This window comes from Bombus pascuorum, chromosome 1 (assembly GCF_905332965.1).
Source record: "Bombus pascuorum chromosome 1, iyBomPasc1.1, whole genome shotgun sequence".
Taxonomy (NCBI): domain Eukaryota; kingdom Metazoa; phylum Arthropoda; class Insecta; order Hymenoptera; family Apidae; genus Bombus; species Bombus pascuorum.
Genome location: NC_083488.1, coordinates 33,397,828 through 33,416,605, shown reverse-complemented (window position 1 = coordinate 33,416,605; position 18,778 = coordinate 33,397,828). Strand labels below are relative to the sequence as shown.

At 39.7% G+C, this 18,778-nt stretch overlaps 1 protein-coding gene and 1 non-coding gene across 5 annotated transcripts in view; both read left to right on the top strand.

Annotated features, from left to right (window-relative positions):
* Window positions 1-18,778, top strand: part of LOC132911460 (protein O-mannosyl-transferase TMTC1-like) — a 292,210-nt gene that overhangs the window by 145,653 nt on the left and 127,779 nt on the right. For all 4 annotated transcript variants that reach the window (XM_060968103.1, XM_060968098.1, XM_060968112.1 and 1 more), the window contains exon 3: window positions 14,966-15,039. In XM_060968103.1, coding sequence (XP_060824086.1) covers window positions 14,966-15,039 — 74 coding nt within the window. The remainder of the gene's footprint in view (window positions 1-14,965; window positions 15,040-18,778) is intronic.
* Window positions 13,136-13,242, top strand: LOC132916145 (U6 spliceosomal RNA). Its single transcript, XR_009660028.1, has one exon. It is a non-coding gene; the product is annotated as a U6 spliceosomal RNA (small nuclear RNA).

Here is an 18,778-nt window from a genome sequence, read left to right as displayed (position 1 = left end):
AAACCGCGAAAGTAATACTATTCTACTAACTGGTCTGGATGGAAAACAGGGCGATTTCGCTATTCGCTGGTCGAGATGAAAGGCTTCAATTTCGGCGGAAACTATCAAAGCGATCCCATAAGGTTACAACGTGGCATCGTTATCGTCCTTTTTGTCCGTTCCATTCGATATCGCCGTTAAAATTCGCTTTATCCCAAAGGAACCGATAGGGAAGTCGGGGTCAAAGCGGGTCGCTCGCGACTATCTAGAGCAACTCGAGGGCATTAGTCGACAAGTGCATTAGTCGGCATAACTCAGCCGCTATCACGACGGTATGTAAATGGCTGAGTTGTTGCTCGGTATTCGGGGATCCAGATAACAATTTCTGCCCGATAACATACGCCACGGTGGACCCTCTCTACGGCATGGTCGGCGAACTTGCGGTAAGTTTTGCGTAACCGTGCAATTTACACTTGGACGTCATAGGAAATTGATTCTGCTCGGTGACGACTAAGATTAGCAATCTCCTGCTACACGTTCAAACGCCTGTATATTCAACAGGCTACTAATTGAGGTCATTAATTAAGCGTGCCCACCAACAGATATTATCCGGCATGTGACTATTTTAATGAATCGTGCTTAATTTATTTTGCTCGCTGTCGAGTACGAGAACCAGAGACTTGGATCGAAGGTAAACTTGGATAATTAGATAAAACAAGGAGTTTTCGAAATAATATGCAAATTTTTGGATTTTCTACGAATGTACGTATATATATGTCGGAGATGAAGGGACGCCTGAGCCTTTCTTTCGGAATATTTGGGAAGCTCCCCAATACTCTAGTCTAGACTTTTCATTATAGTCGTACTTAAACAATAGTACTGAGAAATAGCTGTTTATGAGTTAAGTCAATTATGATTATCCGAGATTCATGACAGTGGGCTTAGGCTCGAAGTGACATAACGGGTCACTGAACGTAGCCACGGCCACGGGAGGGACGTGTACCTAATAGAGGTATAAAGTGTTGAAGTGATCGCCACTTCTAAGAAAACTCTACATCTTTTTTTTTTATTTTATTTTGGTTATTTTACAATTTGTCCTTATGGACATTTGGTAAAGTGTTATATCTTGTTGCTGAAGAAAAAAAAATAAAAATAAAAAATAAATATAGCATGTGGGCGGCTACCCCCAGCGGGGTGCCAGCTTCGTTTTTTCTAAGTTATATCTTTTATGTACTCTACATCTGGTCTTCGGTTTTCTCAAGCGCTGAGGCCATCGATAGCGCATGGACAAAAGAATGCGTCGATGACAGACCATAAGCGGTACACGTGTAACGTTGGCTTCAGGGTTCTTTTAGTCTCAGGGTAACATTGCTAACGTGCGGATTTGGACCACTTTACATTGTATTCCACACTTTGTACTTTAATATTCACGATATATATATATACTTACAGTACCTTACAATTTACCCACGCGTTTCTTTGATTCCACATACATCAAATAACCTTAACATAAAGTAATTAAATAACTTCTCCTTAAAAACAGGAATTGACCCGAGGAATAGGGAGAGGAGTATATAAGGGCAGTTTCACTTGGGCTGATCTCAATTTGATAAGTTTGACTAGCCCAGTAAACACGTACGTCGAGTTCCTAATCGCAGTCGTCATCCCGTTGACCGTGTATTCGTTATTGAACCTAAATTCATCGTCATAGACATCTCGATCACTCGATCATCGATATCGCTTGTTAACTTTTATAATACATTCCCATAAACAAACATCATCTGGTATAAGACAACTATGGACAACTAGCAGCAAGACTCATTACACGTCCCGTTTTCCAAAAATGATGCGACATATATATGCTGTAATAGAATATTTATTTTATTTTGATTTTCTTTTTGCTTACGTGACCGATTTTATTCAATCTGATGTTGCTTTACGTATAATTATATTTACACGTTATTGTGCTCGAATAATATTTACACAACGTTCTTGGATTAAATTGGCCTAAATAAAAATTATATTAGAGAATAACATAAAAAGAGGTATGTAAATATGTGGGTAACTATATTAACAATTTTCGGATTATAGTATCGTTTCGATTTGTTAGGCAAGCATAGAAGCTTTTTAATAAAGTTAACTCGTATTGGCGAGTGGACATTTCCTTCTTTATACATTTATCGTTATAGGATATGTCCGACACAGCACGATGCGTCGCTTATTCTACTTGTAGTCGCGCAGCTTTGAATTGGATTCTTTCTTTCGAACGCTGTATTTTTATTTCCCTATTCTTCTAGATAATAGCATATAATTTATTATTGCTCTACATTTGCTCCACATTTATAGTGCTTCAAAGTACATGAAATATATTTTTAAATCCTGTGTCATAGAAAAGAAAATAGAAATAACATTTTGTACAGTACAGTGAGTAATCTGCTAATCTGCGATAATTTCGTTATTACATAAAAGATATAACTTAGAAAAAACAAAGCTGGCACCCCGCTGGGGGTAGCCACTCACATGCTATATTTATTTTTATTTTTTTTTTCTTCACCAATAAGATATAACACTTTACCAAATGTCTATAAGGACAAATTGTAAAATGACCAAAATAAAATTAAAAAAAAAAAATTTCGTTATTTGTACGCTTGCGACTATGTATAGTTTCATAAAATAATAACGCGTGGAAGTAACTCAGCAAGCATGTTCTTTATGGTTAAAAGTTTATGTCCAGAAATTACGTGATTTCAGTTCGTAGCAACCATACTACCTACTTCGTACCTATACAATTCAAAATACCCATAGTTCGCTTCTATTCTCTTTGCACCTTTCGAAAATTCCTCTGGTTTCGACAATGGTGAAAAAGTTTCACAAAGTATCGCCAATACTATTACAAACTGGCCAAGCGTTGCAACTTAAAGCACCGGCAGTCTAGCAGCGAGTGTCTGAAACGGCGCACTAGTTGCCCGCGGAAGGAAACTTCATAGAAGCCCGTCTTGACTGGGGTTGGAAAATGGTTTTATGCAAGTTGCAAGAAAAGAGGCCTGCCAACTCCACTTGGGAAAAGGGCTTTGCCACCGCATCTCGCTTTCCTCGTTTCTTCCACCGGCTACCTTCTTCTTTTCGTCGATCCCCGCGTTCCTCTTCCTTTTTCTTCGTTTCCGCCGTCATCGTTCGCCGACCTTATTCTCGAATCGTTTCGCGGCACAATTCTGTGAACTTTCTTTCGTCGATATCGCGAATCCCCAGTATGTGCGCGTGGTTAAGTAATATTCCGATATAGGAATAAGCATAAGAATTTGATCCTTCGTCGTCTGTTTTTCGATAACAAACGCTCAAAGAAACGTGAATTTTACTTCAATCTCGTTTTATAATCGAATCATCGCTATGTCAATCTTACTTCGCTTTTATCTGTTTTACCAAACTTTCTAAATGCTTCGCATTGATCGAAGTTCAATTATCAGAGTGGACCGGTCAAAATGACAAGTTTGTAATTTCTTCTAGGAATTTTGTTAATTTACCGTGTACTCTTGAAACCTTGAACGATTTTTTCCAAAATACGTGCGACAAAGACCTGTTTCTTTCCTCTGCGTGATACGTTTTTCCATGTAACCTGGCGTTTTAATTTTCGTTTCTTCGATTCAAGTTTTACGTTATAGTCGACTAATTCCAACTCTTCTGTAACACGATAATCCTCTTTCGACGTCGCACATCGTTAAAAATCTACAAAACCCATTATCCCTGTCACGATTTTCTTCTCTCGCGAGAACCGATCCCGTAAACCCTCTGTCGTCAAGCCTGTCGGAAGGATCCACCGCTGCAGTGTCTCAACAATTACCGTCACCACAACCGTTCAAGCGTCAGAACCTATAAACCCTACGGACTTATAAATCCGAACTTATAAATCGACGAACGCACCGGAGAAATTGCTTCGGAGCGACGTCGCGTCGCCGCTTGCTATCTCGTCGCGCGACATTATTGCAGCCGGAAGAGGTATCGACAGAATTACGTATCGAGCGGAAATCCCTTTGTCGGGAAGGCTCGGTCCGTGAACCGGCGAGACCGAGCCGATAGTGGCGTGCATTCCACCGCGTCGACGTTTTGTTCTATAAAAGTTGCCGAGGCAGTGACCGCGAGCTTTTCTCTCTGGACTCGCTTTAAGAACGTGGAAGCTTCGACGGGTAATTGGCGACAAATAGAGAAAAGACCTCGGCGACGGTGGCCATCCTTGACGGTCTGGTCATCCCTGCGCCTCGTTTTGGAGTTTCGACGTTCCTTTACACATTACCCGCTTTTCCCATTTCTGAATCTTTGAATGACAAAGAGACCACGTTGACTCGCTCTTAACGAGCTTTTAGAAGGATCAACGGCGCGTTAGCGAGTAGCGGAGCGGTTACCGATGTTTCAGGAGAACGAGCGGATGAGACGTTACGTATTCTTATGCACATTTGCTTTTTTTTCTTTTCGGAACTCGACTATTACACTGTAGATGTTTATGCGTGTCTAGAGAACTGAAATCCGTAGGATGATACGGTGTGTTTTTAATATGGCACAATAAGAGCACGCACTGTATTTGTATTTATTTTCAAATCAGTATCGTGACGTATGCTTTAAAAAACTATTTTAATTGTAAAATTCAGTACAAGAGGGTTTAATATAACAGAACTCGTTGAGAACAGCGATAAATCCAAGTATGTCAATTTTGAAGTCGAAAAAGGACGTAATTGTATCGATGAAACTATAAATTGACTAGTTCGAAGAAATACCATTATTGACTAACTTCGAAAGCTCGAAAAGAAGCTTGTTGAAATAAAACAGATGCATCGATCGTTCGATTGCTACGCTAAAATAAATGTCCCTATCTAACACGTGAACCTCAGATATAGAGCAACACAGAAAACAATAAAAATAGTAATATAGAAATAGTTCGAAGCTCAAGGAATTTGTTATCCTATTCGTATCGTGTACCGCAAAAAGGACGAGTAAAATTCACACTCAGGATGAGTGTGTGTGTATATATTTTCTAAATTTGAAATTAAACCAGAACAGAGATTATTCGATTAGCCCGAGGGCAAAGTACACGATCCTGATATATCGGTGACTATTTTCACTGGGCGTGCGATATCTCGATGACGTCAGCAGCATCATGGTACGTGATCGATGGAAGAGCGTAATGCTTCTTAAAGCTTGGCATTTTTGTCGATAATAATATTCTCTGGGAAAATTTATGCTCGTCAGGAAGATGGGACCGTTTCGCTCTTCCTTTGAAAATGAATGGAACGACGAGATGAGAACTAAGACAAATCTAACGGAACGTCGCGGGTGGTTAAAATTAGACAAGAATCTGGTATTACGAATGCCATCTCGTTCAATGTTATAGCATCTTATAATACGATATTCCTAGAATCGATGAAATCTTATAATTCTTGAAATCTGACAGTTGAAGAATTTGTGAGTGACAAGTATATCCTGCGCGAAAAGCTCGTCGGAATTAGTTTTCTTTGTTGAGCGTATTGTGGAGACGCGTTTAGTAAATTGGAATGGTATGAATTATTTTGTGTTGGGTGAAAATAGGACTGACTCGTGTTGCAGATCAATTTACCTATACGATGTTCTTTGACAGAATTCTTGAATTTTCCGTCGTTTTTTTGACTCAAGGTATTGTGAAAGTCACAGAATCATTCGTCGCTTTACAGTTATTGAATTTGATAAATAGTTTCCCTACGCATAAATACATGGCAGAGCATAACGAACATATAGAGCATAATGACGTTGTTCAGCAACCCCTGTGTACGATTGCAAACGATAAGTTGGTAAACTTCTGCATAAAGCGCGACAAAATTTAATTTCCTAGAAACGCATAACGCGATCTATTTAGAAATTCAAAGTGTCGTAGGTAAGAAGATAACTAAGAAACGCGGCGTACGTTTCTTCTTTAAAATTCCATTGTATTAACAATTCAAACGAGGTTAACAGCCTCGTTGTCACGATGTAGAGCAGAATAGGAGCGGAGACAGAGACAAAAGTAGACGATATTGTCACGTCCCAAACCGCCGCGTTATAAACGCCTTAACGTCCTTAATAAGCTTGTTGTAGCAGTAAGGATTATTGGCCTCGGCGTTCTCAGCCACCCCTTCGTCTTTTCGGTAGCAGTTTTCGCGAATGAAATTCGAGGGAAGGTAACGACGTCGTTATCCAAGGGATACAGTCGAGAATGGAGTTGGCAGCTTGTAAGAAGATGAAGGTTTAATAAAGACCGCTGTAATATTAAAGCAGCGGATTGCCCGCAACGCGTAACCGCGAATCACGCGACTTCGTCGTTGCTTTTGTGCAAGCTGCTCTATGATGTGGTAATATCTTCTATTTGGTTAAATTGCATGCCTGTTAAAACCTGCACAACTGTAGAGGCTTTTCCATTTGTTCCATAAAGGCCTTGAGGTGTAATATATATGCTGTATATAATATCATATAAATATCCTTATAAATACTACGTGTGTGTACCTGTGTACATAAGCGCGTATTTCCTTTACCTGTACGATATATCAGAAATTTTTAATGATCTTACGAGACTGCAAGTGCCAGCGAAAATTGCAAGGTAGGGATAACTATATATATATATATCCTATGGCAACCTGATTCATGCCACGTATTAGAATTCCACGTGAAGACACCGCATACGTTCTCAATTTCGGGAGAAACGGTCGTTAATCCGCCAGCTCGAGTCTATTTAATGTCTACCGCATCCATCATAAATTTGCATTCCAGGGTCGCCATTGAAAAGCGGGAACCTTGAATACCCGAAATTCTATTTCGATCCTTCCCAGCTTCCTCCGCGTATATTCGCCTATTACAAAAATCAAACACATAAACTGTGCCGTACATGCGGAAAAATAAAAAAAACGAGAAGAACGTTCTAATATCTCCTCTGCTCTATAAAGGGAAAGTTGAATTTCCATGAAATCCAACTGGTGTCAAAAATGTAAGTTATTCGTTGCAGAAAGAGGAACCGAAATGAGTATACTTTACTCTGATAATTCCATAAAAGGATAAAAGAGACAGTCTCGTATCAGTCATATATCATGTCGCGGTATGTAGTAAAGGCTCGCTTTTTGTTTTTAAAAGCAGATATCTTTTTATTATATCCTGCGATAAGATAATCCCGACTACTCGTTCAAGATACGATCCAATTAGCAGCCCTGGAAGAAAAAAATTGCGAGTAAAAGTGTCGAGGAATTCTGCACGTTTATGCTATTTCTTTACGATGAACGAATTTGTGCAATTAAGTCATACGTTTCTTGACAATTGAAAATTCATCTCACATCTGTGTGACGAACTTGAGACAATTAGGGAAAGTGGAGTTTATCAGTTTCGCTTTCAAAAGGTTCAAATATGCAGTGGCTGTCATCGTCTAACAAAATAGAACGACGATAGGTGACTGACACATAGACAGGTCTTGAATGTGGAATTAATCTCTGGAGAATATCTACCTTTGTCGATAGTCACAGATACATAGTGAGTCTTTGACACGATATTCCCTTTACTAGTTTCTTATGCTATTGTTTTTTTTTATTTTATTTTGGTTTTTACAATTTGTCCTGAAGGACATTTGGTAAAGTGTCGAGGAATTCTGCACGTTTATGCTATTTCTTTACGATGAACGAATTTGTGCAATTGAGTCATACGTTTCTTGACAATTGAAAATTCATCTCACACCTGTGTAACGAACTTGAGACATTTAGGGAAAGTGGAGTTTATCAGTTTCGCTTTCAAAAGGTTCAAATATGCAGTGGCTGTCATCGTCTAACAAAATAGAACCACGATAGGTGACTGACACATAGACAGGTCTTGAATGTGGAATTAATCTCTGGAGAATATCTACCTTTGTCGATAGTCACAGATACATAGTGAGTCTTTGACACGATATTCTCTTTACTAGTTTCTTATGCTATTTTTTTTTTTTTTTATTTTATTTTGGTTTTTACAATTTGTCCTGAAGGACATTTGGTAAAGTGTTATATCTCATTGGTGAATAAAAAAATAAAATAAAATAAATATAGCATGTGGGTGGCTACCCCCAGCGGGGTGCCAGCTTCGTTTTTTCTAAGTTATATCTTTTACGAGGTCTATTGGGTGTTTCCTTTTTAGCCTTCTTGCGATGTTTGTTGTGTTGCACGTTTCAGCTGCCAGCTGGTTCGGGTGTGTTTCTATTCTTACTCTGTATCTTGTTGCCAGTCTGGTAATCTCCTTCTTGACCGTCTCGGTAGAAGGACCTTCCTAACCAGCGCTAAAACAGTAGCATCTCGAGTCAGTCTGTTCTAACATTCCGAACCACGCTGTTGTAATCGTCACTCTGTCAGATTTCTGCAATAAATCTCATTGTCGCATATTCGTGAAAGAACCGTTTCGTTCGAACCGCGACGCGAGGAGATCACCGGCGATCCGTTAATTTCGCGATCTTTTGTGTCTCCGACGTGACACTGTCAAAGACGATAAAGAACTTTGTCAGAGGATGGAAAAAAGATCTTAATTGTACCCTTTTGGATTTTATATTTTCATCGAAATTTATTTTTTATTAGACGAAGAAATCGAATTAATGAAATTTTGTGTACTTTCAACGAATTATCAATTCTCTAGTCAACGATTGTTAACGTAATATTCTAATTTAATTGCAGAGTCGTTTGACGTAAATATCGTTAAATGTAGGAAATATTGAAATCGGTATCGTGTAAAGCGAAAGTAAAAATTATTTAATATCCTAGTTACCGAACTAAGATTACAGCAATCATTTCCAAATTGTTCCAATAATAAGCAAAATAATCGTAAGACAAATAAGAAAACACTGTTACTTTTAATTTCATAAATCATTGGGCTAAGCCGTGTTATTAACATATACAGGTTACAGTACTCCTTAATGTCGCTAATTATTAACGCGATATGTTACACGATATAGCGGAATTAATTAATTTCCGGCCATATTGATGTTACATGGCTAACCACATTTGATCCTCCGTTACCACACATATTATATTAATTGTGCATTATAGATTAACATTATAGATTATAGATTAACGTATTCATATCTATACATTAATAACATATACGTTATCAAGGTACGGAACTTCCCTATAACATGCATAATTTGCAAATAAAATACAAATAAATACAAAATGCAAACATAACGTATAAATAAATATTTATACGATATAATTCTAAAGAAAGGATATGGAGAACTGACCTGGTAATATTCGCGCTATTCGCGAGAGGATAACGATGAAACCGGATTCTCTTGAAGTTGGCAAGTATTCGAAGATTTAGATAGATCTGCAGATGTAAACGCGTTACGTGGTAGAGTTGGAAATCAAAGGAATCGACCGTTCCGACAAGTCTGTTTAGCCCTCGGAATTCTCGCGTTAATTACGCGCGTCTGTGACTACGGAAAGGCGCGGGAAAGTAAAAGGAATGCAATCCGATATAAAAGAGCGTGGAGGAGTTGCGAGGAGAAAGCTAGAGGCCGGAAGAAGAAGGGGCGGATAAGCCACCTCCGAGTAACGAGCGAACTGCTACGGAACTACCGCCTCATATAATCAATTAGGACTCTTGAACGAGTGAGATGGTAATGGAGTTGAGCTAAGTACAAACTGGAGCAAACTGGCGTCGACTTGAACGAACGTATCAACCACCGCATCCTCCCGGCTTCGTCTACTTCCATCTATCCGTTTCCACGAGAACCAGCGATCTTCGACAACTCGAGCATTTATTAAGTATCGCGTATAACGCCATTCGCATGATCCTTATTTTCGTGTGATTCCACGTTCATAATATTTTGCTTGACGAATCGAATAATATAAGAACGACCCGGATATAACGACGAGCGTTTTTAAAGAATGGATAGAGGCGATTAGTAGACTCGTATATTTATGCGAATTCAGATTTTTATGAATATAACTGGAAAAGTAGCTAGATACCTAATAGGTAGTACCTAAACACAGCTAAAGGAGAAGGATCTACGTAAAAAGATTGGCTTCGCCTTCTGAATATTATAACGAGCGTTACAAGAGTCGAGAGAAGCCCAAAAATTCTCTCGATTGCACAACGTTCGTTTTAATCCGTTTTTCCCACTTGAGGGCAGAGCCGCCACTTAGGTTAATCGTCGGTTGATGTTTTTTTCGAAATTACCCATTATCCCTGGCCATCAATTCGAGGGACATTGAAGGCGCGCGAAAGAATCTATCACAAAGTGGCCAGAGTAATCTCTGTTATCTTAAGTAGACCCTTCGTTTATGGCTCCTTGGTCCTCGTCGAGGCCACTTTCGACTCCTTTCTCATCCCCTTGACGTTGACGGAGTATTGTTCCACGTCCGAGATTTTCCTCCAAGTTCCTTCCACTAAGCGGATAGGGTAGATAAGAGGACGAAGGACAGGGCCCTCGGAAAATGTCAACTTGTTGTTTATCTTATACCGATTTCGTTTTGGCCCATTTACCTGCGATGAATCTCACGCCCTGAATTGCTATTATAACTCGTAAAACGCGATACGTCGTGTCACTTAGATAATGTTGTATTGCCGCAAAAGATCCGAGATTAGAACGGTGCTCGCTGATAGTAATAAAATTGAAGCCGACTACTTTATCGCAATATGCAAACGGTATAATGGATCATACGAGAGATAATCGAATTTTATTAAGATAATTTTACTTGTTTGTCTCGAATGTAGGTTTTACGCTCCTTTCGCAGATCTCCCTGAAATATAAGATTCTCGCAGATATAGATTTTATGTTTCCTTTCTAAATATTGCTTAAACGTATAACTATCAGACTGTAGACATTTATGCCTTTTTGGAAAATCTAGGGTTTCAAAAGTCTACAAAATGCATATACCTAACGTGCAAGAATATATAAAATAACCAAAGTGATCTGAAACAATCCGATGTAACCTGAATTTCACAAATTAACTTTCGAACATATTCTCGATGTTGCCTATGTAGAAACGTATATCTCGAGCAACAGTAGCTTTGACGACAATCGAAGCACATTTCTAATAAGCAACCATGCCGAATGCAATTAATGTTTCATTAAATCGTTCTCCCTTGGGAGAAGAGCTCGATATCTTTCCTGTATTCTTTTCATTTCTTTTCATCATCCGAAGGGAAAGGGATTGATTTATTGCTTTCTGATGTAGCCGGCCACGTTGAAAGTCATATTCATCAATGTCCATCACGGTCGCAATTATAGTCGAAATTTAATAATAACGCGAGCAACTGTATCGGTTTTGCTTTCGTGCATCCTTGAACCATCCATAAAATGTATGAAATTAGCGGATCGGCGTATGCAACGGCGCTTCATTAACGGTGACGTAATTTATTGCCGTACAGGACAGTTAATAATAATGAGAATTTAATGATACGGGGGAAACTTCGAAATTTCCCAGACAAACGTTAATCATTTTTCGAACGCAGAGAATATGCGTATCTGTACATTGTTAATCATGGTGTGCCGCGCGTCAATGAGAAATTAATATAGCTGAATAGAAAGATGTAACGTTTCGATGCTTGACGTTCACCTAATTTCACCAGTCGCCGGACCAAAATTTAACGAAATTAAATGTTTCGCGATTGACGATGCAATATGCGTGCAAAGTTCCATCCTACGCACGAGATTAAATTGGAAAAGTGAAATAACATTTTTCCCTGGAAGACTTCCTATCTGATTTTCAAACTCGGACGTTTTTTCCTATATTTGAATGTTTGAATTCTATAAACAGCATTGTGTCTGATAAAAAAGGATATAGTCGTTTATTGTATATACAGCGAATATTTATCGTATTGTCGAAGATACGAGATACACAAAAGGTTTGAATTCTAGAAAATTGTATAAATATTAAATTTTAATTGTTAGTATTGCAAAGGATTATAAAGGAGTTATTTTTGTATCTTTTTATTTAATTTATATTCAATTACAGTTGAACACTTGTATTTCTGTTTAATAGAGAATTCATCTTTGCTCTGTGTACTATTAAAATTTATTCTCCGCTGCAGGAATCGTCGGCGATATTGCACATGCACATGAGAATACAAATCGCAACATTTTCATAACTCGCGTAAAATATGCAATTTTTTATTTCTAAATTAATATCATTGTACCTTAAATTGTTAAAAATAGATGCTAACACTTGTTTATATGCTCCATACAACGTACATGTTAGAGAAATAAAAAACTACAGAAAAGGTTAAAGATTGTGGAACCTTTTCCTTTCTTTCCTTTAATTGACACTTTTCAAGAATCATCGGAGAAATTAATTACAAACTATAATTTCGTTCTTTCACCTCGTTTAATCGTACGTACTGGAAATTTTGATGATGGGATAATCAAGTAATTGTGCGCTGTTAATAACAAATAACTCTGACTATATATCGTAAGTATAGTTCGATGTTATAATAGCGTATAAAAGTTGCATATATTCTGAGCAATAACGTCATGTAAGAGACATATTTACGACTTGTTTCACACAATTTCACAATTAGCCGTAAATTTCCAAATATTGCACACTCGTTCGTTGCGTGTTCTCGCCATTCGTCTATTTTTCCATCAAACAATTCACAACGTTCGCGACAAGTTGGCATTCGGCGATAACGGCAAATGGAACAGCGTTACCGCAAACGTAAGCAGGTTATCACGAAAGTAACAAAGTTGATTACAACTATCGATTAACCGAAATTGAAAATTCGTCCACCGAACCAACAATAGAGACGCGAGTTTCTGCAGACGGTGCGGTGTCGCAAATTAACGCGGAATAGTTGTTAGACTGGATGACGGTAGCTGCATGCGCGCGTCAGGGAGACCGTATCGTAGATGGGAAGATCAATTCCGCCGGACCTCGATTCAAACTTCTTCGGAACGATCCCGTTTAACAAGCTCTCGTTCGAAAGCTGCGAATTAAAAGTGTAGTATCGTGGACGAAGGGGCTAAGAGATATCGGGCGAACTATAAACAATGTCGCGAGAAAACCAAAGCGCCGACAGGCCCAACAATGTATCGTCGGTCCTTCGATCGAATAGTTACGCGGGAGAGGCCTGCGTGACCCTGATCACGAGCGGTTGCGAAACACCTACGCGGTGGGGCTAAGATAAAAGACAACGGGATGTTAAGGGAGAAAGACTAGTACTTGCTTCGGCAGTACATATACTAAAATTGGAACGATACAGAGAAGATTAGCATGGCCCCTGCGCAAGGATAACACGCAAAATCGTGAAACGTTCCACATTTCTTGGCCTGGTGTATCGTCCCAGCGGTTCCCCTCGATCGCAAGAGGGACGGTCATTGTGGAGGTTTTAGTCGGTTGGAGTCCGACGCTACCACGCCGCTTTTCCCCCTAGAAGCGATGGGTGTCCGTGCAGATTTCCTCCACATAAAAAAAAAAAAAAGAATAGAAGAGAGAGAAAGACAAATTAATATTCAGAAAGGGCCTAAGCGACCCTGGCCACGAGCGGTTGCGGAACACGTACGTGGTGGGGCTAAGACGAAAGACAAAGGGATGCTAAGGGAGAAAGACGAATTAATATTCAGTGTTAGTTGAGAAGCCAGAGTATGTGAATCGAGAAGTCAGGGAGACAGTGTTGCTAGTATCACGTAAAATAAAAAAAAGAAATAGAAGATGAAAATAAAAGATAAAAATAAACAAGAGATTTTATTTCTTAACACTTGTTTTACACTAACTACAATTTACTTCTGAACTTTTTTTGAACCGCAACTTTCCAAGACCGAAGCTCTTCCAACTTGACTCTCGATGGGATCCGATTCCCTTTTCTTTGTCAGCCTTCGATATCCCCACTATCCACGCGTCTTCTTCTCGAAGATTCGGCGAAAGGACCGTTGGGATATTGAAGGTTCATTAGGCACATCGCTTCGGCGACATACATCGTCGCCGAGTGCCGCCACACCTTTATTTCCGTCATCAGCCCATCGGTTCCGAAGCGCGGCCTGATCTCTGATGTGATTGGCGTCACACTAGCGTCGTCGAGAGAGCGTGGTCCGCGTCGAGAGAGAACGTTGGAACCGTAGTGACGAGAGTTGCGAATCAACTACTTGGTTGTCTTAATTATAGTACGTCATTGTATTTAGTTCATGTTAAACAACCATCGTTTTCTGTTTAACCAACATCTGTTTAACCTATCGTAAATAAACTAATTGTAGTAAGAATCCTACAAAAGAGACCTTCGGTTTCTCATTTCGAGTGCCCGTATCAACGACGCGAGAATCTGAGAATTAATTGGTTGGGTATCGTTGACCGATTCGTCGTAATGGACGATGTCCGTAAATTTCTAAGATGCAACCCGCTGAATGAAGGAGAATGAAAGGAGAAGGGAGAGTTGGAGCGGAACAAAGAAGGATAAAACGAAAAACGGAAGACGCTGAGGCCACCCAGTGGCACATACGAATCTATGGATCGAGGCGATCCTCGAGAATCTTGGCACCATCCGAGCCGGTAGCTCAAGACGATCTTCGGCAAGCACGGTTATTCACTGGTGGCGAACTGTCAATAACTTGGCCAGGCTCTCTTCTCTTTCAATTCGTCCCTGGCCCTTTGGATCGCATGGCCGTGTTCCTCGTCGTTTGTCCCGTGAAAGGGATCCCCTCGTTGGCTTTCTGGCGCGTCGTGGCCTTTTCGTTTTACACAGCCAAATCCAATTTCAGTCCACCGCCTACCCTGCAGGATCTTCGCACTGGCTCGAACGTCCATTGTACCCTTCGATTTCGCTTCTCGATGCTCGCGTCGAGAATCTACAGATTTACCACTTTGGTATTAATGTTCCCGCGTTGAACCGATCATTCGGGTAGTTTGCTTCTGCGAGGATCGTTCTGCGTTTTTAATATTTCTGATACAAAATAATTTGTTTGCACGATACAGTTTATATAATTTCTGATTCTATACCGTTTTCTTATATAGATAATCGTATATCAGATTTTCATGACATTTTCTTCTTGTTTCAGGTAACTGGCATCGTAGGACGAGCAGACGTACTCGCTTGCATCTTCTTCTTATTGTCGTTTCTCGCTTACCATGGGTGAGTGTAATTTTATATAAAAACAATTGCTCCATACAAAACAACAGCCTTGATCCAGTGACAATTACTTTTCGTCCATTTGCTTCGTCGCAATTGCGTTTTGCTTACTCGTAGTTAAGTTAAATGAAGTTGAATTTAATGTAAGAACGTTCCGTAATTTATTATACATGCTCTCTACCGAACGTAATAATCAGATTACAGATTTCTATGCGTACGAAATTTAAAGATATCGTCGTACGAGTATCGGTAGCGATACTTAACAGATGAAACTGGGCCTCTACCTTTATTACTTTCTTAAAAATTCATCATTCAACGATAATGATTCCTCGCTTTGCTCAATTAGTAACCGTCGCATTGTCGTATTACAAATTCATCGTTGTTGAAACGTCAAATCCAGCAAAGGACACTCCAGCGAAAAATTCACAGACGTCAGTCAGTGAAAATCCCTATCAAAAGAATAACAAAAGTGATCCTCCCATTTTTTACATTCTATTCTATTTGTTCTTGCGTTCGGGTTGCGAGTAACCAAATAAGGTAGCGTGCCAGAGGCCATAATACAGCCATAATTTCATAGAACCATAGAACTTACCAGGTGTGCAGATACGTACGTATGTACGTCAGCGACGTCGAGCGTCGCTAACCGTTGGGACGACGCCAATCTGACGTTGAAACAGCGGCCCATTTATTCTCACGAGCGACTAGGCGGTGTGTGGAAATTATAAACTAAACTAATTTACTCCCTCGGGCCCCGAAGCGACAGCCAACTATAGTGTATGCTGGCTGGTTGATCGCTTCCGAGCGTTCCTCATCCTCTCTAACTTTCTCCCTTTGGTCGTTTATATCGATCCTTAAACGTGAAAATATAAAGTGCTTACGAGCACGATCCCGCGAACTTACCGCGGAAATCTTTTTATCGTCGGTGTAAGAGGATTGCGGACTTATGCATGGTAAGCGATGTAACGGCTAGTTCGTCGCTCGACTTGGGGCACTTGGAGGGGGTCGTTTGACTTACCTGACTCCCGTCATGGTATATTAAAGCGTTCTTCCGAAGTTGATGCCTTCTTTTTGTTCTTTTTAGGGCTTGTGTCTTCTGCCTTGTTTTTGGCAAGCATAATACGACGACAGAGATTGAAAGAAGAGTATTTTTAAGAGATTTTTAACGTCAGACTATGGTAGCGATAGACCGATTGATAAGCGGATGGGTCGATAACTGCGCTGAGAACGTGACATCGAAAAGTTAATTTCAATTAATAACGATAATTGAAATCGAATGCGTACACAGATTCGTGGAGGTATACGCTTGTAGACACCTCTTACGAATATACTCGTTGGCACTATCGTGAAATCGATATTACGACCATCGTAATTACGTTGTCGTGTCTCGTTTAAGTGTCAATGAATCGATCGAGCAAAGAATCGTTGAAAGAGCGTTAAAAATTGTTTAACACGGTCACATCCTTAGTTTCGCTCTCGCAAAACTCGTAACATTTTTATCAGGCATCCGATGCGACCGGTTTTTCAAATCGAGACCTCCGCCGTGAGAACGTTATCCAACGAAAGCAACAGCGGCCTGTTGGGTGAAATGAATTTCGACGCCGGACGGCTACGTAATTAAACTTGAACCTTTCGCGGGGCAACACGGGCCTGTTTGAAATGAGGGGAAAAACCAGCTCGTATTGCAATCGATCGTGGCGCTCTCGACGTCGAGCGAATGCGCGTTTTTCCCCTCGATGGAAATAAGAGAAACAAATATCGAGATAGCGGCGCGAGCCGTGTAAAATACGCGGTATATCGAGAGAAGCGAAGGTGCATAACTCGTAAACGGCGAGGTAAATGGCTGCTCTGTTTAAATGACCGTTGAAACAGGTCAGTGTGTCAACCCTCGGGCTTTTAGGTAATGAATCTCGAATGAATATTTGTATTAAAAAAGGGGCGGACGCGCGGAAAGGGGTGAAAGAGTAAGAGGAAGAATACGAAACGTTTGGGAACAAACGTTTATTGTTGGAAATCAGTGACATCGTTCGTCGAATTACTCAAACGTATTCGACTGTTAGCGAACGTTACGATAATCCTTGGATCTCTTAGTTTCGTTCGGATCGTTGTATTGGCCTTTTTCTTCGTCCACAGTTTTACAGGAATAATCGATCAACTGTTCGTTCAGCGTTAAAGAAAACGCGATTTAACGGTGAGTTTTAATTTCGAAGAAAACGATGCTTTTGCTTTGATACTTGGATTACTGTTTCGAAATACTTCTCACGAGAGAAATGTATAGGGATATTATTTGTATACAAAAGCGACCATCGAAATCTCTTCTTTTTCGCTATGTGTCGATCTTAATTTTTTATCGAATCGTAAAATTCAAAGCTGTACGATCTATCCCAAAAGTCTCGTGATTCTATTCGTGGAACGTTCGAAGCCAGCAAATACCCAGAAAGGAGGATAGCGTTTGGAAAAACTTTTGGAACGAAAAGTAAAGCCATCGTTGAGTCGATCGATTGACAGCTGGATGCTTGGATAAAGCGGTTGTCTCGGAATCCACGGGATCCATTCGTCCGCTTTTCCAGTTCCCTTTGGTTTAGCCCGTCCTTTCAGTGACGATACTTTTCCTTATCCGCGTAATTGCCACCTTTTAAATCCGTCGATTCGGAACGAATCTCCTCTTTTCCACGACTGCTTATGCAGCATTATGCATACTTGCCAAGAAATTAAGTGGCTAACGATTTACGTTGATCGCACTCTTCCATCGAATTCTTCGCTCTCTCCATTTATTACTCTGCTATTTCGTCGACGTTTCTCAACCATTCAAACCTCTCGCCATAGTTAGACACAGCAATACCATAAAGATTGATTATTTGGACTGCGTTTCAGAATAAAATATTTACGCAAGCTTGGAGTAATTTAATCGCGAAATGTACTATTGGATTGGCATTCGAGTGATTGCGGACTCATTTAGTAATCATTTACTTGTCAACCCAATAGCTACGAGAATGTTTATGCAAGGTCGCCTTTTTACGGGCACAGTCAAAAAAGTGGAACCCGAGCAAAGATACACGTACTAACGTTTCACGACCTAAATATTCTAACGACTAATCTATATTACTTTGGATATTTTACATATTTTTGCATACTATGTATATTCTATGCGTTCTTGTAACTGAACTTTCCATAAATGCACAAAAATACATAGTAACTGATGGTTGCGATAGAAATTTGATGGAAGTTCGATGTGATAGACGGATGTTAAAAGAGGAAAAGCGAACTAAGCTACGTTTTTTCTAAATTGATCATGAATTTATAGCGTTAATTTATTCCAATAAAACTGTATTGGTCTAGTCGTATGAGAATGCAGGGATTCGTGGTGTTGAAATCAGCGCCAGATAACTTAACGGAATCAGTCGTGCAATGAATATTTTGTGATCGCATCTATTTTAGATAGCGAATTACTCAGCTTCTTGAGTATTGGGGTTAAACTACTTTTGCTCTCAAGGCTTCCGATATGTATATTAACTAGCTTTTCTCCTCAAGTATAGGAAAATAGTTCACTTTGCATAAAATTAATACACGATATCGTATGACTACATTATTTACCCTATGTGTATGTACTTCAGTCCTATATACGTATATATGCGAACATAATATCTTGAATATTTTACAAAATGCGCAAGATAATTCCAAGAAACGTCTGTACGTACGTTCGATACGAATACTTAATATACGATGCCCCGATTCTCATGCAATC